Source organism: Euwallacea fornicatus, chromosome 23 (assembly GCF_040115645.1).
Source record: "Euwallacea fornicatus isolate EFF26 chromosome 23, ASM4011564v1, whole genome shotgun sequence".
Lineage (NCBI taxonomy): Eukaryota > Metazoa > Arthropoda > Insecta > Coleoptera > Curculionidae > Euwallacea > Euwallacea fornicatus.
In genome coordinates, this window is record NC_089563.1 from 2,724,345 (window position 1) to 2,746,495 (window position 22,151).

Sequence of the window (22,151 nt, forward strand, 5' to 3'; positions counted from 1 at the left end):
TAGAGCTTTTCACCAATTTTCATCGATTGATCCGTTTTTCAGTCATTAACGCACCAAGTGATTGAACGAAGAAGTGGCGCTGACAGCAACACGTCACGAGGAGAAATCGCTTTTACTGCCTAGGCAATAAAAGTGAGCTTTACAGCCTACTTTACGTAATTAAAAGGTCACTTTGGTACTTGAAACAGTAATAAGAGAAACATATTCACTTTGAAGATCCTTCGCAATCGTAAAGTAAACAACTATTTCCTAATTTGACTGCCTCTCCCGCCATTTAGGAGGCCCCAACGGGGGCTTTTAAAAAAACCTACTACCCTGTATAAACGCGCGTGTTCCACATAAGTCTCGCTTTAACGAAAGGAAATGTGTTTCTGACCTGAAAAGTCTCAGATCGAACATCGTAATACTAAACTCCAATTCTGCTTCTTCTTCAGCTCGAGAAATACCATCGAATGGCCTCCGAGACCACCTGATTTCGCGTAAGTGATTTTATTGCTTCGAGGCCGTGTAAATATTGTATTTCTGAAACTTAAGTGAAGGACGTTGATGGGCCTGGGAATCGAGCGTCTCCTGGCTGGATAGCCCTAGATCTCTGCTTGTCATCACGTCATTCAACGTGCTATTTTTTTTAACGATTATTCACGGATGCGTTCATTAGGTGGTAACTTCAGGCGCGCACAGCTGCTGATTCATTAGTATTCTCTGAGCTAGTTGAAACAATGAAGTTACAGTTCTTAGAGCCAAACGCGCATTGCTGATATTTACCGAAATCCACCTGCATCACCACTTGTACTGCGGTCGGTACGGTGGTCAATAACTGATAATGGTTTCAGCGACATAATCAGTGATTCAAGCTATGGGTTCAATTGAAACGAAAGAAAAATTTCAAGCAATTCCGTGACTCAAAGACCTGACACATACATACTCACATGAGTAAAGTCGTGGCCCCCACCTTCAGCACTGCTCGTTAATTTTTCAAATTAATAAAAGTTCCAACTGAAAAGCGCTCGATAGTATCTCCATTCGCTTTTCGTCCTTGTTTTGAATACCAACGATCAACAGCAGCAGCAGCAGCAGCGCGGCTTCAGAGTGAAGTAGTGGTACCACCGAAAAAAGGTCATCATAGACGGTCGTTTGCCACCATCGACGGTACCGTAGTCGCTATAGTGTTGGTTCTTGGGACCTTTAAATTTTAAATTGCCGAAGGGTTTTCAAGTGTGGACTTAGTGGTACTCCTGAAGAAGTTCAAGATGGCGGTTGGGATACAATTGATGAAGACGGTCCTGTTTATATTTAATATATTTTTAACGGTAAGTTATCGTTGGATTTTTCGATGCACTTTCGGGTCGCTTGCGCATTTTTCGATAAGAAGTATATGTGCAAAAATGCGGAACAATTTTGAATTTGTAATAATCACTTGCCTGTCATCGTGATTGCAACACCTCTGTCTTATGTTCAAGGTCCGCCTGCGTATAAATTACATCGTATGTGAAATTCTAGCTCTACCGAGCCTACCCATGATGTTCGTCACCAATGTTCAATCGTTAATTCTTTAAATATGGCTCCTACTCCGAAAACCACAGGATCCACGTAGAAACACATGAAAATAACACAGCATTGTTTTTGCCTTAAGGTTTTTCAGCCTTGAATACCGCATTGCATTATACGAGCATGTTTATTGTTTACCACATACCATTAGGCATTCGACAATAATGGGTTGCGTCGATTTCTTACCACACCTTAAGTACCGTACTAGAAATTGGTATTAAGAATTTTAAGTAGTAGGTACTCGGTACCCAGCTATTGTTCCCTCGACTGCGATAATGAATGAAGATCTTTGATGTGCTTCGTAATTAAAATAATTGAAGGTATTTCCCTGATGATAAGTTCCAGGATCCACCTACTTCTCCTTTCCTGTAGGTTTTCCCCGGTTGGGCTGAAGGACTCGCTGAAGGATGACCTAAACCTTTCATACAATTGAGGAATTTTTTTCTCGACGTCCTCACGCATCTTTACCACCCTGGTGGGCTGTTTGGTGGTGAGATGAATATTCATTTGCGTTTCTAAATTCGTTTTCGATGTTGGCTTATTAAATTAATCTCTCATTCGTACTGGCAACGATGAAACGAAGCTTTAGCGGCGTAACATAAATGTCCGCATTAAAGATCTCCATAAAGCAGCTCGTACCTTAGAAATCACTTCACACTCGTACCGTGCTACTAATACGGGACTCTACAGAAGCATTGCTTAGGCTCCTCGTGTGCTGTAGAACTGTAGTTCCACAGTGACCCGTATATATTTAGCGTATTGTTATAGGAGCTTTTTATGATCGCCGTGACTTCCTGAGGGTGGCGCTTACTCTCCGAGCAGCGGGCGCGGAGCGGTAGCCTCCCGGGGAAGTCCCGAGGGGCGTTCATCAGAGAAATGTTCTTATATATTCGTCGTTCGCCACTTGAAATCATCTCATTAAGGAATTAATCAAACTCTTTGCCAGGATTAAATATACGGGGTGTTGCAAGTTCGTAGGCCGTAGCTCCCCCATTTTCCCAGCCTGGTTTCAAATTGTTTCGTCCAAATTACACAAAGAGCATACGCCTTGTCGAATTGTGCGTCACTGCAGCATTTTGGTAAAGTTTGTCAAGAAACATCGAAGTTTTGGAGAAAATTGACTTTTTTTTTACATTTTCAACATCCTGTATGGCGGGTACAAAGCGCCAAAGGATAGAGTCGTGTAGGGAAAGTCTAATTATTTTCGATCTGAGAATCTCTGTGGTCAGCGGACTGACCCGCCAATTTGCTTCTTACTGGAAATGTGTGGTGCGCACTTGAGGCCCATTTTCGCAATTTTCTACAGAAGGTTCAAGCACCGTGCACTGCATTTAGAAACGTGCGAGATCTCAGTTTACTGAGGATACCCAATTTACGACCTATATCACTTAATTACAGAAAAACAAACGCCTGCTTCTGGCCATTGACCAGTTTTTGAGAACCGATATTGCGTAAACTTATGAACTAATTACCGCATGTAAGTGCGTTTGATCGTAGACGCACAAGTCAAGTTGAATTTGTCTGGAAATATTAGAATCGACCGTTAAATTCAACTAGAAAATGACCGATATATGTGACGTAATCGACAGTGACAGTTGACAGTTTCGACGATTAAATTGACTGATAACTTACCGGACCAATGTGTCCGAATGTAGAATATGTAAACATGACATTTTTTCGCTACTGGCGTTCCGAATATGTTGTTGCGAATGGCTGTGCAGTGTGCTTCCTAGGCTTTTTTCCAAACAAGTTAATGGTGCCACCTACATATGCGGCATATGGCTCATTATTTACCCAGGGAGCTTATCGGTCACAATACCGTCATCGTCCCCGTTGTTGCTGTCATGGAAATGGAAGTTAAACGAAACGAAATTCTCCCAAACATGCCGTGCTTTTCAGTCGGATCTAATTAACGGTCAGAGTTTAGTCAGTAAATTTAGCGATGGAAAAAACACCACGGTTGGGAAATGCTTTATTGCCCTCACGCCTTAGAGCCTTCAGCGCTCCACCCTTCGAGATTTAAACCTGAAGCTCGGGTTAGAGAATGTGCTTTACAGCCTTGGCGTATAATTCCCTTTCAAAATCGACCAAAGTTATCCGGTAATTTACTGGTATAGTGTTAATGTTTTCCGACCATCATAGGAAACAGAACCCCCCTCGTTTGCGGGAGGAAAGCGGTAGATTTTGTCTCGGGGAGGGGCGGAAATATTTTCGATCGGAAAGAGAATAAAGCCGCTGGTCCGCCAAAGTGGGCAGTTGCACTTTTCCAAAAACGGAAATTCGGCGAATTGCCGTCTGACTAACGGGTACTTTCCCGAGCGGCGGTGTTTGTGGAATTTGTCGCAGGAAAGCGCACCGCAAGAGGGCGGTATTCTCTAGTACATTTTTTATCTGATTATAAACTAATGGGAAATCTAATTTATGCGAAAATTTTACCACTTTCCCTTGTTAGTTTTGCGGCACTTTTCACCTATGCGCGCTCATAAATCTTGTTCGATATTCGAATCGAAACTAATGGAATCAAACGATTAATGACCAGAGAAGGAAATGGCAAGTTATTTGTGTTACGCTGTAAATAGTGAACACAGTTTTAATAGCTGCATGCGTGTTTATGATGTAACTCACATTAAATGTCGGTACACGTATCTAGAATTGATTATGAAAAATATTCCTGTATTGATACATAATATTTGCCGATATAAACAATTTTATAAAAATAACATTAATAGGAGCAGTTGTTTTGGTGTCCGGCATGCATTTGCACAATCCCAAAGGTTGCACGGTAGATCTGGTGTTATTAAAATTTTTAATTATTTAAATGCACCTTTGAATTTGCAACCACACCATTAAACCCACCAAGTGGTATAAACAACCGAGTAATGACGTCACAAACGTCGGGAGAACGTTTCAGGATGCTTCAATAATATGATAAAATCCATCTTTTTTCGTGAATTTAACACTCGAATTCACAAGAACAATGCAGTGGGATTAAGCTTTGAAATTGTATAACTCCTACTATAATCTCGAACTTGTGCGAATGCAAAGGAGCGTGCAAATCCTGCAAGGTTACATAAAGAGAACGTGGTATACATTTCTCTTTCATTTACAAGCTGACCATGTAAATTAGGGCTTTAAAATATTCATGTCGCACGTACAGTATGACCCATTTAAGATCGAAACACCCCTGTAACTTCCACATTTGCAACTCGATATCAAAGAAGCAACGCTCAAAAAGAGAGAAAACGAGAAGCTCCATACAGGGTGTTTCGGGAGATGTCGCAAACATCAATTTCTGTTCTTGATTTAATTCTGAGCACTAAAGTTCCCACGAACGTATGTCCGGAAAGGTTCCGTTGAGGATGTACAGGGCGATAAATGTTAATTTTTTTTTTTTTAATATTTCAAAAACTGCTGGGGGTGTTTTAAAGAAATCCGGCATAGAACTCGTCGTTAAAAGGCATTTTCCGCAAGGAAAGTAAAAGAAATCTGACCGCATTGACCGTTAGACAAGCCGTAACAGAACGCCATGTAATCGCCGTGAGTAAACAGTTTTGGTATTTTTAGAAGTCGCATTCAAAGAGAAATTTATACGACAGAAAGGCTAAAAACTGAAAGAAAATTATGATTTAAACGTACTTCTGCGTCGAAAAGGAAATTAAAAATGTCTAAACATCAACCATCACATTACTCACACATACGATAACTTAATGATTTTAGCGCTCTTTATCTCTCGAAAACGACACACTTTACGATAAATGTTGGACAGACCTTTGTTTCAGTAAAATTAGGAGGGGGGGGGGATTTCAAAAATCAGAATACCGAACTCAAAAAAACCATTGGCGTCCCATTTTCCGTCTATTTAACTGCAACAATTGGTGTTGCGCGCGCACCTGTTTACAGATTTTACTTATTTCGATTGCGGAAAATATCTTTTAGCGAAGAGCCCTTCCCTGCCAAATTTCCTTAAAGTACCTACAACCATTTTTGAAGTACTTCACCCAAATAATTTTCAAAGTGAACTTTCATCGCCCTGTATATCCCGAACGACGCCTTTCCGGGCATATATTTACAGGAACTTTTTTGTTCAGAATTAAATGTCGAGTTACATATCGAAGTTTGTTCATCTTTGCCTGGAACGCCTCGTATATTCCGTAAAAGTTGTTTTCTACTTCACCCGGCCAAGGGCTACTAGAAGTTGTTTTCTTTGTCAAAAATCGGAATAAAGGCTAAGAGTGTTGTTTTTTTTAGGAAAACGTAAGCACGCCACTGAATTCGGCTTTCTTACATAAGTTTATTTTACAACTGCAAACGATATTATTTTATCAAATTGACCAAAGAAACAAATAAAGAATAAAATAAACGAACTGATAAGCTAAATCTTTAAAGTTCCCGCCGCTCCACTCTTTAATTCAATACATTTATTGCATCTTTTTAACATGTTGCTTTGGACACTTTTCAATTGTTGTTAACTCATTTCTACACAAGTTTCGCGTATGCGAGGTCGAAGGTCTCCGATGTCGTGAGGACGCGATTTATAAACTTCGTTTCTGACCTTACGCCACATTAAAATCGAGCGATGTAAAATCGGGGAATCCAGGAGGTCATTCGATTAATGGACTATTCCGGTCTATCTATTTATTTTTAAAATGGATACACAAATGTGGTCACGCATAACTGGGATTATGAACAGAATCGGCATCTAATTGAAAATAGATGTTTCTCAAATAAGGGAGTGGCAAAGCGTCCGACGCGTTCACTTCTTGCTGAAGACATTCTGGAAATTTCGGATCATTTAGGTTCCATCGAAAAACGAATTAATTTGACGTTTGTTATGCGATTTAATTCGTTCGAATTTGTTTTTATTGCTAATTTGACAAAATAATATTGTTTTTAACTATGGAATAAACTTCTCTGACGAATAATTGTTATTTTTTAATGAAATTTGGTACACTTTCATTTTAAAGAATGCTGCAGCATGCGCCTAATTTTTCCCAAAAAATACATCCTAATCCCTTTTTTTTTCATTTTTGACACAAAAAACAATTTTCCGCGGCATCAATAGGGCCTTTAAAGCTCTATCTTTTGAGCCTCGATTTTTTAAAATTTTTTAGATGCGAAAGTTACAAGAGCGTTTCCATCGTAAATGGGCCACACTGCATGTGGAATATTTTAATGGCGAATGAGGACGCCACACAAGAAGCTGAAGTGAATTCCCGATTCTGTGGGTGTCTCTAAGATGTGAAAAAAAATTATGGGAGCGCACCTGAATCGACTTATCAATTGGGTTGAATCGGTGCCAGAGCTGGTACCACCCTTTTCGTAGGTCTTCGAGGACGTTTTGCATGAATCATTAAAATGCTGCCTTCGTTTTTTTGTTAAATTCGGAAGCGACGAATACGAAGACGCGAAGGGGAGTATTTCAAAAAAAGCTATTCTACTTCTTTCCCGCGTTTCCATCCGAAAATCGACGGGTGTGGGACTGGGACAAATCTCCATTATTTGGTGGAAACATTATCATCAATGGAAAAATTACCTCCGCGTCGGGGTTGTTCCGATCATCAACGCAGCAGCACATTTTCACGTGGGAAGGCGGACCGTCTTCAAAAGGCAGATTTTTGCTTGGTCAAATGGAAGGTTCGATCATCTTACGGGTTTGGCTGGGCTAAGTTTGGGCTAGTGTCAGGCCAGTTTCGACCTCTTTGAGCGCCAAAGATAAGCAGACGTTCCTTCCAAATTGCCACACTGAAATCGCTCAATTTTTTTCCCTGTCCGCAGTTTCCCCCGAGAATTCGGAATTTTCCACGATCGCACAACATGCCGCAGCGACATGAGAGTTCGATATGTCCGATCTGCGTTGAGTACCTAACTTAAGGACTTGCGCTAATAACTCACCAACTAGGTATTTACAAAAAAGGAAGTGCGTAGGTAGTACCCACTTAAACTCCGCAGGAGCGATAATAAAAGATTTACTCCCTGCAGTGGACCGTTGACCCGACCTTTTGCCAAACCAGGCGCAGTGCCAGCCATTAAGCCGAATTAAAATAATTTGTTAATTTAGCCAATTTAAGAAGAAGCAACTGACACAATGTTTTGTCGTGGTTGTTTTAGTTGCTCCAAAGATATTTGAGTCAACGCTAATTGCAAAATTCGGCCTGAGTTATCATTGATTTGCGGCCAAAGGTCAAGCTTCGAAACCTATTGACTCACACGATAGTCAGCTGAAGATGCAGGGGGTAAACTCTGATAAAGAAGCATTTTTCGTCGTAACACAATTGCTGATAAAGTCGCATCAACGCATCTTTTTTCCTATTACAGCTGTCCGGCATAGGAATAATCATAGCGGGAGCCCTGATCCTGACGCAAATGGCGGACTTCAACAGAATAGCAGAAAGCGACCTGGTCAAAATGGCCATAGCCATGATAGTAGGAGGAGCCCTAGTGACGGTCGTGGCTTTCGTCGGGTGTCTTGGTGCCATGAGAGAATCGTACAAGTTGCTCATGACGGTAAGTATTAAAAATGACCCTTCGAGGGGGGTTCCTTTAGGTCCTTTCAGGTCTTACCGAGCGTAAAAGTAGGACGTTTTCATAGCTCGCACGCGACTGAATGTGATTTCGGGGAAAAGTCTGAAGACTGCCCGATCGCCGTGAATCGAGGCCTCATAGTAAAAGCTTGAACTAGTGAAAGTAAGCTGGAACCTCACCTTAAACTTTTGTCGTTTATGACCAAGGAAAAATAATGTCTTATCATGCGTTGGGCCGCTAATGGTCATTTAACGATTTAGTTGAAATTGTCGTCAACGGCCCATTTTCGAAACGACAACGAGGCACGCACCAAAATTTGTATACTCGGAACAGTTTCAGAATTTTTAAGGAGACATTCGAAGCACTAGTTACACGATTTGAATTTTAAGTGCCGTAATGGGCGTGCGGTAATGCGCGTTCTTTCGTTACACCTGAGCTACCGTTAAATTGGCCAGCAAAGTGCCGAATGGCGTACGCCGTTAAGGAATCCGTATCAGATCTTTGTGATTAAACTTCAACTTGTGATTCGTTTAAAAGGCAATAAACTTGTAAAATTCGGGACTCAAAATGCTCAAAAATAAACCTGGGAGAACCGGTATGCAGGTTAAATGGATACGTTGTTGTAAATGCCGTTAGTCAGCAACGGAAAGATATTCGAACTAACTTAAGTTAATTTCAGCCCTTCTGCTCACGCTCAATGCAAGTTAGCCGTTGATTTAAGTTTTTACTGTATCACGAAAAATAAGAATTCTGAGCTCGTTCGACTTTGAGTTGACGTAATACTCTGAAAGTTGGGTTTCTTGCAGGTATTTCAGTGATCCGATGGGAGCCCCTAGCATTATCAAATACCCTGCAGGTCTAAACTTACCCCCGTTAATTTGCCAATAAATTATTATTTAAAAAAAAATTAAAAACAGCGTGAAATAGGACAAAAAATATTATTTTTTAACGTTTGTTTATTTTCTTAAATTTTGCTTGCAAAAATGCCCGGTTTTTTGAAACTGAAATGTGGGTCAGGTGACACCTCGAATCACAGAATTTTTCAAAACTGCATCCCATGGTGCATCCCGATTCGAAATCTATCGATCAGTTTTTGATAAAAAAAAACACGCATAAATTTGGTAGAAAATGCAATGAGAGCTCAGTTAAAGAGCACGTAAACAGCGAAAAAACCTGCTCGGTGATGGGAAATTGGTTCGTTTTCGATTTTGTGCTCGCAAACCGTCTTCGGTTATTTCCATTAATCTTTTCATTTCTATTTTTGTCAACTTCCATGTAAATTCTTTTTAAACGGAGATCGTCACAGCTCCAAGCTAAACTTAAAAGGTGTTTTGCGAGACAACTGAAAAGCGCCCTCGATTCCTATTGGCCGCGCAGGCGATATGGCGGAGCCTTATGAAACTATAAAAACGTTTTGGTCGCGACTTAAATATGACGAACGCCACTGGCGAATCTACGGAGGTCTGAAAGTCGTAGTTCTTCCGCTTGTACTACACGCGACTTTGTTGCGTAACGCGTGAATGGAACGATCGTGGTAGAAGAAACCGCTATGAAAAAAAAAGGCGGAGCCTCATTGTCAGTTGCTTCGACCTGGTTGAAAAATCTTCAAAACAACCTCGTGGTCGACTCACAAGAAACGTGACTCTTACCGTTGCGCCCTAAATTGGGGCTTATGGGAAGTTTCGTCGAGGCAATAAACGAAAATGGGGCTGTTTTTCAACACCTTCGCCAGAGATTTTCAAGATTAAGTGAAGCTCAGCTGAACCAAGGAAGGTACATTCGTTAGCGCTCAAGTGAGAAGCTCATTTAAACACGACAACCTTGACTCTGTTTCGGATGGTGAGGGGAAAACGCTTCGGACCAGTTTCGTCTTGTGGCGAAGAACTTCTTACGAAATAAGAGGAGCGGCAACTATGCCGAACCTGTCGAAACTGGCACGTTATCATCACGCCAAGAAGTGGGTGGCGACATGTGTCTGAAAATCCAGCGTCTGCGCTCTGACTTCGACTTCGTCACTGACAGCTGTGGGCGCTTAGTGACGAGCACGGAGAACGCTTCCCTCAGGACATAGCAACGATGAGAGAACGTCGTCGGGGCGGGTGGAACGTTTCAATTTCGACGGATCGTTGCTGGACTGGTGGTAAAGGCGTTCCAGAAGCGGAATGCAAGGGGGCAACGGAAAAACCGCGCTGCAACTCTGCAAGCGAGTAGAAGGGTGCACGACATAGATGGTTTACATCACGTGACTTTTCATGCACGTCACAGACTTTGGACCGGCAGCGGTGCCACATCGTTTCAAAAGTAACGCGTAGCAACGACAAATTTTTACCGCCCAAGCAACAGCGGACGCGATGATTTAAGACGCCAAAACGGCAACAAATTAAGCGGTAAACCGTGCAAAATTCCGTTTAGACATCCAAATATATCGTTGTTCTTTTTTAACGCATTAAATTAAATTGGTTCGTCATTTCGCGTAGGACGAGTCTCAGTCGTTACATGTTTGTGACGTGAATCGAAATTTTGCCCGATTCGAGCCATGTTGATTTTCACACGAAAATGGGACTTTTCATTTCTATAAGACTGAAACTAGTTTCGAAATGTTGTCACAATCGCACGCAGCACGTGCGGGCGAACAGAAAAGCCATTTTACGCAGAGAATACCTTTTTAGGGCCGCAATTCGTAAAGCGGTGTAACGTGTCCCCATAAGGTTCAACCGCCAGTCGTCGCCCATAATGAATTGGTATTACGAAAAACCATATTTCTGTCTCTTAACGCTCGTTATTGCCCAACTAAAAACAGGTTTCCGAGAGTGTTAATTTCTGTTTACTTCGATAGGTTAGCTAATACGTAGTTAAAGCTGATGGTGTTTAAAAAAAAATACTGACGTCATTCCAAGAGAAGCAAACGGTTTTTGACTCCTTGACCGTCCGAAATCCTTCGTTCACACAGGAATTACGTCGGTTTTGTTGGCGACAATGTCGCACAGATGTAGGTATTCTCTAAAAACCTTCAACGCAAATTAGTTTCAAGAAAAGTCCACAGTTGATTAACCTGTACGGTCAATTAGTCTCAATGGCAGCTCAACGAGGATAAATAGTGATTAATCAAGACTTTCGGTGGGTTAGCTCGAATAAACTGCGCGCAATGGGCTGTAAAACTTAATTGTTAATATCTTTTTGTATTCGGCAGTGAAATAGCCTTATTTCCATGTTAGCCGATTTATAAACACAAATAACAAAACTCTCTTCATGGACTTCCGCACGAAGGCTCTCACCATATCCGTTAGGAGTGCCCTAGATAAAGGCGACAGTGTTTTAGGAGTATTTGCTATGAAAACGCAGCGATGCTGCAACTTTCAGAATCCACATATGCATGAGAGGCGTTACCCAACAAGGCCCCCCGATATTCCGGATTTAGAGATTTTCAAACGCGAACGGTTAACTCGGCATCTGGACACACTCCGGGGAGTTATGGGACGCCCCGTTCGATGCACCTAACGCAGCGCAGGCCCTAAAAATGAACGTTCGCGGGAAGTATCTCCAAAACTAGGAGAGCTAATTTTTCAAAAAAAGGACGCGGACAATTGAACGCGTCGAGTTCGTCCGATTTTCTCGTTTTAAATGGGTCCAAAACGAGTGCCGGCAACGCGCGGGTACCAGCAGTAGTCGAATTTGCTGTCCGGGTAATCTAACCTGGCTAAACGCCAAAGGCGATTTTCGTCACACGAGGATTCATGAAACACCCGAGTCGAAAAGAAAACTGAAGGGCCTTCGGCCCAAGGGGCATCAAGTCCCTTAAGGCAAATCGTGATCTTTCCAACGAAAGACTACGTGCGTGAATTAGGCCGACTAGGGGGGCACCTCCGTTTTGACGAAGTTGAACGTTTTTGGTTGTTTCCGCGCGTGCGTAATATCGCTGAGGCAAATTGAGACTTCGCTGCATCGCTTGGGGTTGGGGTTGCGTAAACATGAGCTGGAAAAAACAAGGTTCCAAGGGAACAACTGCGAAGGAAAAGTAAATTTAAGCGAAACTATCTATGTCTTTCGCGCGTGCGTAATTTTAAAATTACGCGCGTGTCGGAGATTCGGCAGTTCGTAAGTTTTAGTGTTAGAGTTAGCGATAAGATGATGACAGGCAAATCGACGAAGCCATCTAGGGATGAACCGCTGTCAAATGAGGTTAACGAGGTAGGAGAACCCCTCCTTAGGCTGGTGTGCCTCCTCAAAACTGAAGCGGAAAGCGTAGGAGGGAAATTGGGCGTTCGAGGCAGAAAGGAGCAGAGGTGCGGTTCAGCAGCAGTTGATTCGTTAATTTGTTTTTCTCACGTTTCGTTAATGAGTCAACATCAACTACGGAGAACGTTCCCGATATTATTCCGACGTGTGGTTCCTCCAATTTACTACCGGAGCGATCTTTAACTCACGCCCATCGGGATCTGTGGGATCGCTGCCGAAAGAGCAACTCTCTCAAAATAGACTCCCGAGGGGTAAAGAGAAACCGGCCATTTTGCATGTTAACTCGGCTAATTAGCAATTAACACGTTGATGAAAAACAACTCCAATTTAGAGTGCTCTAATAGGTAGCAAAAATGTGTGTCAGATATATTAAGCTGTAAATAACCACCTACAGACACGAACCGGTAAGGTTTGTTCTCCGCTACATTCGGTTTTTCAATTCAAAATGTTTTATACAAATTGAAGTTAGTTCTCATATGGATGAGTTCTCATCATTTATTTAAAGTAAATAATGGTGTTGCTCACAGGCTGCGTAAGTGAAACTGCGCTGTTGTAAATTCTTCGTCGAGAACCTGCCGGTTACGCAAGATTACGTCTAGAAGGTGCTTTTACTTTTATAGGCACACTTACGAAATAGCAGATAATGCCTCTTTCTCCGGTTCCCATGTAGCATTTCGGCTGTTTTGGACGCTTTCCTTTTCCCTCCGTAAACAACATTCGTGTTTATGACCACCACAGTGCATTTATAATTGGTCTGCACACCGCAAAACTCAATTAAAAATGCATCCTTGGAGCTAAAGCAGAAATCCTTGTCAGTATGGTAATTCTACCTATTGAAACTATCCACTGCCGCGGTGCATTTTCCCATACCCAACCGAGTGTGCAAGAGGAAAGGAAAATGTCGAAACAACAATATTCATATAAAACATGATTATATAACGCGCAAAACATTCCTTGTTATGACAAAACCCGGTTTTGCTACCATTAATACTAAATTCCATTGATGAAATACCAACGCTTGTAACTGACTGATAATGAGAGTCACTGTTAAAACTACCAACTGATTTGCATTCTCTGTAAGAAGTTGGCGCAATTATTGTTCTTTGAATGAACGTTACTTGAATAAAAAAATCAGTAAGGTGAGTCAGTTAAAAAATTGCAACCACGAACTGATCAGAAGCATGTAATTGTCGGATGACCCACTGACTAGCTGCGCTAATAGGTGAAATCATCATTGAAGTCCCCTCTCGAGCCACACCTTAATTGTTTAGAAAAACAACAATCGACTCGGGCTCGGGTTGTGAATGCGTCGTGGGAGCCGGACGAGAGAAAAAATGCTTATAGACGAATCGATTTTAAGGCGCAGGTCAGTTTCTACTGGGATTATTAATTGATGTCGTTTTTTCTTAAGTTCATCAAAGTAAATTTATCCTTATTAACGACAAAAATCGGTTAATGAAACATTGACCCGTTGGATGACCTTTCGGTAATTCGAACAGTTCGGCGTTCGAAAGGGCCTGGGTTCTTTGCAGCCCCAATCCATTGCGATTTTAACGGCCTGAGCGGAATCATTTAAATGGTTCTGCAGAGGACAAAACAAATGACAATTTGACGGTATCGAGTCAGGACCATACGGATCAGTCCTCCATGTACAGGGTGTTTCGGGAGGAGATGTAAAAAGCTCAATTTGCTTTTTTAATTTAATTCTGAGCACGAAAGTTCCCACGAACGTATGTCCGGAAAGGTTCCGTTGAGGATGTACAGGGCGATAAATGTTAATTTTTTTTTTTTTTATATTTCAAAAACTGCTGGGGGTGTTTTAAAGAAATCCGGCATAGAACTCGTCGTTAAAAGGCATTTTCCGCAAGGAAAGTAAAAGAAATCTGACCGCATTGACCGTTAGACAAGCCGTAACAGAACGCCATGTAATCGCCGTGAGTAAACAGTTTTGGTATTTTTAGAAGTCGCATTCAAAGAGAAATTTATACGACAGAACGGCTAAAAACTGAAAGAAAATTATGATTTAAACGTACTTCTGCGTCGAAAAGGAAATTAAAAATGTCTAAACATCAACCATCACATTACTCACACATACGATAACTTAATGATTTTAGCGCTCTTTATCTCTCGAAAACGACACACTTTACGATAAATGTTGGACAGACCTTTGTTTCAGTAAAATTAGGAGGGGGGGGGGATTTCAAAAATCAGAATACCGAACTCAAAAAAACCATTGGCGTCCCATTTTCCGTCTATTTAACTGCAACAATTGGTGTTGCGCGCGCACCTGTTTACAGATTTTACTTATTTCGATTGCGGAAAATATCTTTTAGCGAAGAGCCCTTCCCTGCCAAATTTCCTTAAAGTACCTACAACCATTTTTGAAGTACTTCACCCAAATAATTTTCAAAGTGAACTTTCATCGCCCTGTATATCCCGAACGACGCCTTTCCGGGCATATATTTACAGGAACTTTTTTGTTCAGAATTAAATGTCGAGTTACATATCGAAGTTTGTTCGTCTCTTTCTGAAACGCCCCGTATATTGCCGGCACTTAGTGACGAAAACGACTTACGTCAGCTCAGAAATTCCAAAAATTGCTATTGTTCACGCGTGCAAAGGAAAAACTGTCACCGCAACAGATCATAATTAATTCGATCCGAAAAGTAGGTACCTGCCGTTCAAATCGCGTCTCGTGCCGAGGTTCGGTTCTGCAAGGTGGTTTGGGGCCAAGGTTTTTAAGTTAAATGCCACCGTTTTACTTTAGTGGTTTTAGATTTAGTTCACGTGCAGCGTTGCGAATTAGTGTTTCGGCCACGATCAGTTATGCACCTTTGCGATAATGTTTGTCTTGGCTGAATTCACCAAATTCGGGGATACTCCAAGTTTGAACCAGCGCCGGTTAGGTTCGCCGGCCCTTCAATTTATCCCAGACGAATCCCGAACAGTAATCGCGATTTGAGCGCGGAGTTCGGTTATAACGGACCCTCGAAGGAGCGTGGCTTTGGTCCGTTATAACCGGAAGTCCGTTGTAGCCCGAAGCCCGTTATAAAATAATATTAATTTAAAATAGACATGTTTACAAAAACATTATTTATTATCTAGGAACGAATCGCAAATTCCTGACTAAAAACAGAAAAATGAGTTAATAACGCGTAATATGAGAGCGCCATCTTGTGACGAAGCCCTGACGAATGAGGTTACCACTACCACCGCTAGTAAATCGCCAAATGTCAAGAATTCCCTTCTGCGCTGGGGAACTCGCCAGTATGGTGAACGCAGGACGAGGGAAAAGGGACGGACAGTTGTAATATGAGAGGGCTGCCGCGGGGTCTTAGTATACCCGTCGGTCTGTCCTTCCATATTTTAATAAATACCTACACGTTAAACATGGACAATATTTCGAGTGTCATTTCGACACGTACATCTCCAAAATCTATACGATTATTTAACGAAATCCGTTTTAACGGGTCATTTGTCGTCGAAGGGATCCGAAAAATGGTTCGTTTCAAAAGGGCGGCAGCCCAAAACCGAACATTTTACATATGATTTAAATTGAACTAGACTAATAGCACGTTATACGCGGGATGTGCGTTATAACGTGGTTCGTCACAGCCGAACCCTACTGTATTTGTCCAGTTTTCGATCGTGGTCCAATCGAGTTAATGCCATGCGCGTTTATCTGGCAACATGTATTTCTCATGTCCTACCATGTGGACTTCGAACAGGAACGGCACGAACAACGAATGTTCGCTAGAAATATCCGTTCGCATGAGCGAGCGTTGGCGAATGTTTGCTACTCGAGATAGGCGAGGATCGCGTGTCTGTGGATCCGACCTCAGATGTTCGCTCAGTTAAGAAGAGGTCTCTTCGTTAGTTTTAGCGGTGATACTCAAGTCATTCACCAGCTTACACAGGGTGTTCCGAAGCTAATGGGCCGAAGAGCAATAGCAGATATCCGCCATCAAAATATTGAGATCCGGTGCAGTTGTTGTATTCGGAAAGCTGGTATTAATAGAGATCCCTGGTGTTGAGTTTAAATTGAATTTTTGGTTATATTTCATATCTTCAGAATTTTGACCTGTGACGCTGAAACTTGATATCCGGGGGTTTTCGGACGTGGCAAACAAACTAGTGCTGTCAGTAGCTAATAGGGGACGCCACTGGAAACGTCTTGGCTACTTAAAAGTACCCCCATTGTCTTCTACGTCGTTCACGTAGCCCTAATAATAAAAAAATTATTCTGTTTAACGTTCTAGATAAAAATCAAATTTACACTTTAACACCGCGCGTCTTTCTTAATGTTAACTTTCAGGATACGCCAATTGCATCGGATCTTAATGTTTTGATGACAGGAATCTGCCATTGCTCTTAGCCCCGTTACTTGTGGACCGCCCTGTATAATGGGACAAAATACGCGAGTTTTTCCCCGCTAACGACCAACAAAAACGACTCATTCCGCTTTAACCATCAAACCTAATCTCACGTTTCACAATACAATACCTGTTGATAGTTCCGACCTGTTTTTCGAACAATCTCAGCAATTAAGCTAAATCACTTTAAGAGTGGCGTTTCGGCCTTGAACGCTCTATACATATACCTTCGGCCATTTTCTACTTTGATTTGTGATAATTTGTGCATATGTATTATGCAATATTTTAATTGTGCGTAATAATCGCGTCTTTATTGCAGTTTGCTGGCCTTTTGTTAGCGGTCTTCATCATGGAACTGACCGTTGGCATCTGCGCTGCCGTATTCAAAACGGACTACAAAGTGGCCTTCAAAGAATCCCTCTCCGAGTCCCTGAGACACGTTTTGTCTCAAGCGAGGGAAAGGCCCAATTATTACGATGCTTCTGTAAGAGGAGACAGGGTAAGCCCATTACTGCACAAGTAAATTATCTTTATATCGATTGGCAAGAAAATGGTGATGTTTTAATTACTCACAGCAGAGAATAAGCTTAAGTTTTACTTCACCTGGTTGAACCATTTACATTCAGAATTCAAACTCATCAAGTGAAAGTACTGGGATGCGCAAACAATCGTCATTACGAGCCACTGAAGGAAGATTAAAACCCGTTTTCGCTAAATTTTTGTCTTTTCCTCTTTTCCTGCCTAGGCAGCAAAAGTGTTATTTTACAGCTACGCTGACGCTTTACAAAATATTTTCAGTCTAAAAGGTCACTTTCTCAAACCCAGTAGATAATCAGATAAAAATAACCATCAGCAAAATTACATTTGATTGCGTTCCTCAAGGGTAATGGAGGCGCTGGTCAATACGGAACTGCATACGACGCTGTTGACGGGCGCGACAAGAACTACTGGGATGTCCTGCAAAGACAGGTGAGCCTTCTGAGTCCTACGTTGCACGAGTAGTCTCACAGCTCGATTGTAAGCAAATGATCGAACAAAATTTTAATCGAATTCAAACATTTCTAGTTCAAATGTTGCGGCGTCGACGGTCCGAAAGACTGGCCCGACAACATCAGGCCCATTTCCTGCTGTTTAGATAAATTCTGTTGGGGAGAAACAGCAGTATACCATCAAGTGGGATGTTACGACACTTTGGTAGAGAAGATCCATGCCAGCACGGCTGTTTTGGTTTACGTCGGTATTGGGATCGCGTTCGTTGAGGTAAAAGATCGCCTTTTCTTCCACTTTAGAACGTATTTTTATGATGGTTGATTTGACTAAATCTTACGATCTTTGGTTTGTTCGTTCGTAGTCTGTTGTTTTCCGGGGATTTGGTCAAAACAACTTGATGATGCTAACCAACAATGTCCCGTTTCCTCCTCTTTCTCTGCAAACCAGTCAATGCTCATCTGGAAGTCTCTTAATAAGCGCTTTTCTATTATTGCTAATATAGAACCCATTCAACCGCTACATACTAAACAAATTTATTTTATGGGCCCTAAATTCTAATACTAACAATATTAACCGAAATAGTACAGGGTCTTCAGGCGGACCCTGGATATAGGAGATTAATACGGGAAATCGGGTTTAATTTTTTCTTGCCCACGCAGATTGTCCAGTTGAAAAACTTTTACGTAGGGATCATAGTGCTCAAGACGATTGATCATATTTCTGACCTTGACTCAGATCAATCGTGGTCTCGAACGGTAATGCGAGACAATCAAATTTTTGAAGTCTGGTGGCGTCTGAGCTGAAATGGCTCTAACTGGAAGATGACAAAAATTACGAAACGTTTGCCGGTATAAAATACTGTGACTTCCACGTAAAATTTTTTAATTTGATAATTCGCGCATGCGCAAAAAAATAAAAACCGATTTTCCATGTTAATTTTCTAGGTCTAGGGTTCACCTGGACGCCCGGTATAATGTAAACTAATTGCCAGTTCGTGGAACAGCATTATACTCTCGTTGTGGCAAAACTTTGAATATATAAAAAAAGAATACAATATGTTTATTAATTGAAGTATTGATAGGGTTGTGATCGCATCAACCCTTTTATGTACATCAACGCGTATCGATATGTTTATTGGCGAAAAAATTTCAGCATTCTGGATAGGTGAAGGAGATCAGAAGAAACTAAACAGGGTGTTGGTTTTTCGAAGGCCATGCCCCGTTTTGCCCGCATAAGCTTTATTGAGGCGCGTCCTGTATCTCCGTAAATGTTCCAAACAAATACAAAAACGTTGATTTTTTAGGAGGTTCAGGAACTTGACAAATATCCCTGGATTTTCCTTACCACATACCCGGAAATTTCTTTAAATTTTTGCATTTTAATCCCGTACGATTTGCAAAGTTAGAAACTTTTTCAGTGTTAATACCCAATTTTGTCGAACATACCAACTCACACCAACTCTGCATTGCATGAAAACGCAAAAAACGAGAAAAAACGAGGAACTTCGGCACCTCGTCCATCGAAAATGGTTCGCTTCTGACTATGGGTCTATTAGCATTTCTTAAATTATTTTGCAGACTTCTATCGCCCCCGATATATCTCCATGATGATATGTTTCACCCTGTACAAATCTCGCATGTAGTTTGTTGCACCAGTTACCCCCGTGTCAGGATTCTCTGCATGTTAGCATAATCTACGTAGTCTACATGAACAAAATTTTTTTTTTCATATGCCCTTTGCCTGAGATAAGTTGTGCTAATTATGCACTCGAAGAATTATGCTGCATGCGACTTTACAAGCATTCAAATTATTAGTGCTTTTGTTACAAATAATATCATAACATAGAGGGTGTTCACCGAAAAAGGGCAGTATTTAAGGGCGTGATTTGTCAGGTCATTTTATGGAAAACAGTTCCTATAAACATATGTCCGGCAACATATTGTTTTCAAGATACAGGGTGTTAATTTCTTTGTAAATAACGGTTTTTGAAAAATGCTTCAAACAACTTTCGACTGCTTTTATTATAGTTTTGATAGTGTTTTCTTGTAGCAACAACGAGCTAATTTGGCCCAAAATTACGGAGCCCAGTAGCGTCAGGGAGGACACCTTAGCCAAATTTATCGGCAAAAGGACGTGTGCCACTGACTTTAATTAAATTTTGATGTTTTTTCGAGATGAAGCAGCTAGACGTTGGACTTTCTTGTCTCTCGAATTTTTGCTGCATCTTGCTTCGTTTACGAGACGAAAAAACGTTTTATTGCACGTCCAAAGCTGCGAAATTCAAAAAAAATCGGTCAAAATATATTTGAATTGTTCTTCACAAACCGTCATATGAAAGGAAGTTTAACACTCTGTATCTTGGAAACGGTATATTTCCGGATCTATGCTTACGGGAACCTTCTCTCACGAAACCGCCTGCAAACGACACCCTTAAATACTGTCGCGTCTTTTTCAAACGCCCTGTACAACGTAGTACAAATAATAATTATTAAACTGATAATTTTCGGTAAAACTGCAACGTAACCAATTAACAAATTAAATTAATTGTTTTTAATCAAACTAATTAAGTTTGCCGCTCCTTTTTTCCACAAGAGCTGCACTCCGTCCACTCTTCCCCCTCTAAAAGTTTTCTCATAAAAAGCACGAAAGTCCAAGATATCATCCGTTGCGCCCCCCAACATCGACCCCCCTCGAGAATTAACGACATAACAATCACACAGTAGCCCTTTAGGTGGTGGTTTTCGGGAAAACACAAACTAAAACGAATCATGTTTACTGACAAAAGTTTGCTTGTTTTCAGGTTCTTGGGATATTCTTAACCTGTTGGTTAGCCGGACTGGTTAAAGAAGAATAGTTATGTTAAATGTTAGCTTTAATTTGGCCTGTGTGTGTGAAAAAGGACATTTTTCTAACATCAATCTTGTTTTTAATGTGTGTTTCGGTATTAAATTAAGCGCAAACCGCCACCCTCATCTACCCCACGCATTACTTCTGATAGTATTTAATGATGATGTTTATCACTCGCATAAAAATGATTTCTTTACAGATCCTAGGAATATTTTTAACGTGTTGGTTGGCCAACACGATCGAAAACGACGATGACGAAGTCATAAAAATTCACAATGGTCATCACGAGCATCGCGCGCATTCTGAAACACAATCTCACAGTTCCGAGACTCCAATATAAGATTAAGATTATATATTTTTCTTTTTTCGTTTTTACGACAATATTTTCAAACAAAAACCACGTGAACTAAGATGTATGTACGTATTTTATGATGTTATGTTGCACCTGAAATGCGGGGACCGCAAAAACCACGACGGCCAACATGTGGACGTCCTGAAGGTCTTCCCGGTCCCCGTGTACATACCTAGGTCAGTCAGTTAAAGCCACCACCTTTTTGCATGAATTAAAGCTGTTTGTTTGTTTGTTTATTTCTATGTGGATTTGGGCATAAGAGCAAGAAAAGTAAGTTTGTGAGCACGATACAAATGTTCGTTTCTTTACAGATTGTAGGGGTATTTTTAACGTGTTTGTTAGCCAACACGATTCAAAATGAGTTCGACGAGATCATAAAATTACGCAACGGCCACCAATTGCACACGCACTCTGAAACTTAGAAAAAACGACGTAATTTCAACGACTCTATTATGTAACTGTATTCACCAAGGCCTGGCCATGTTTTGCGATGATTTTCGGCCGACACGCGGAAGTACCAAGCTTAGGCCAGAACAAAGCATTGCCACGCCTTAATGGCGTATGATATTAGGGAGAACTTATTAATTTTAAGTTCCTTCGTCATTCCATCCAAACCAAATGGTGTTCATTTCTCTAGAGACGTCATTGTTAAAGATTTGGTTAAGTCAGCAATAATATTAGCATTTAGGAACTTACCACGTAGCTCTTAATGTACGAACTGTTTGTGAAGGAATCTCAACAATTTCACACTTTGTGATCAGCACTCCGTGATGTGTTGCATTGTGTAGATTTTCAATTAGAGTTAGTCGAAACAAATTCTAGCCATTTATATCAAATCACATACGATCGTTATTACCATTGCATTGTACTAATAAGCACGAATTACCCGTTCGAAGGTTGAATGCTAAAAGCTCTCGTTAAGTCACTCGTTTCGTAACGATTTTCGTTAAGTCTCCAAAGATCGAGCTTCCAGAAAGAGCCTTTTGCATTAAACTTTTCTGATATATTATTATATGATAGCAGTATAAGTTGGGTGCTAATTTAGCTGTTAAAAATGTTTGTACAAATTATTTAAGTAAAGGGCTTCATATCCTTCGTTTCAACATTAACAGTAATTTTTTGCACGATATTTTGTACTTGTCGAATCACTTACAAAACAAAGTTTATATGAATATTTATTAGTCTTTTTTTGCAATAATGTAAGAATGACGTTGTAAATAAAAATTATCTCTATTAAAACGTCTCGTGGTCTCATTTCGAGTACTTGTTAGCCCCGTACACAT

General features: G+C 41.0%; 1 protein-coding gene across 5 annotated transcripts; it reads left to right on the forward strand.

The window, feature by feature from the left end:
* The first annotated feature begins 1,008 nt into the window (after positions 1-1,008).
* On the forward strand, positions 1,009-22,107 carry LOC136346399 (23 kDa integral membrane protein-like). Of its 5 annotated transcripts, XR_010733289.1 has the most exons (7): positions 1,009-1,310; positions 7,864-8,052; positions 16,999-17,178; positions 17,562-17,648; positions 17,745-17,939; positions 20,716-20,929; positions 21,180-22,107. XR_010733289.1 is itself a non-coding variant. In XM_066295515.1 (6 exons), exons 1-6 carry the CDS (start codon positions 1,251-1,253, stop codon positions 20,854-20,856), a joined length of 852 nt encoding a protein of 283 aa, XP_066151612.1. In that variant the 5' UTR covers positions 1,009-1,250; the 3' UTR covers positions 20,857-22,107. The 5 variants fall into 5 exon arrangements, 4 of the variants coding, with proteins under 4 accessions (XP_066151612.1, XP_066151615.1, XP_066151613.1 ...); XM_066295515.1 differs by having other exon boundaries at positions 20,716-22,107; XM_066295518.1 differs by lacking the exon at positions 20,716-20,929.
* The last annotated feature ends 44 nt before the right edge of the window (positions 22,108-22,151 follow it).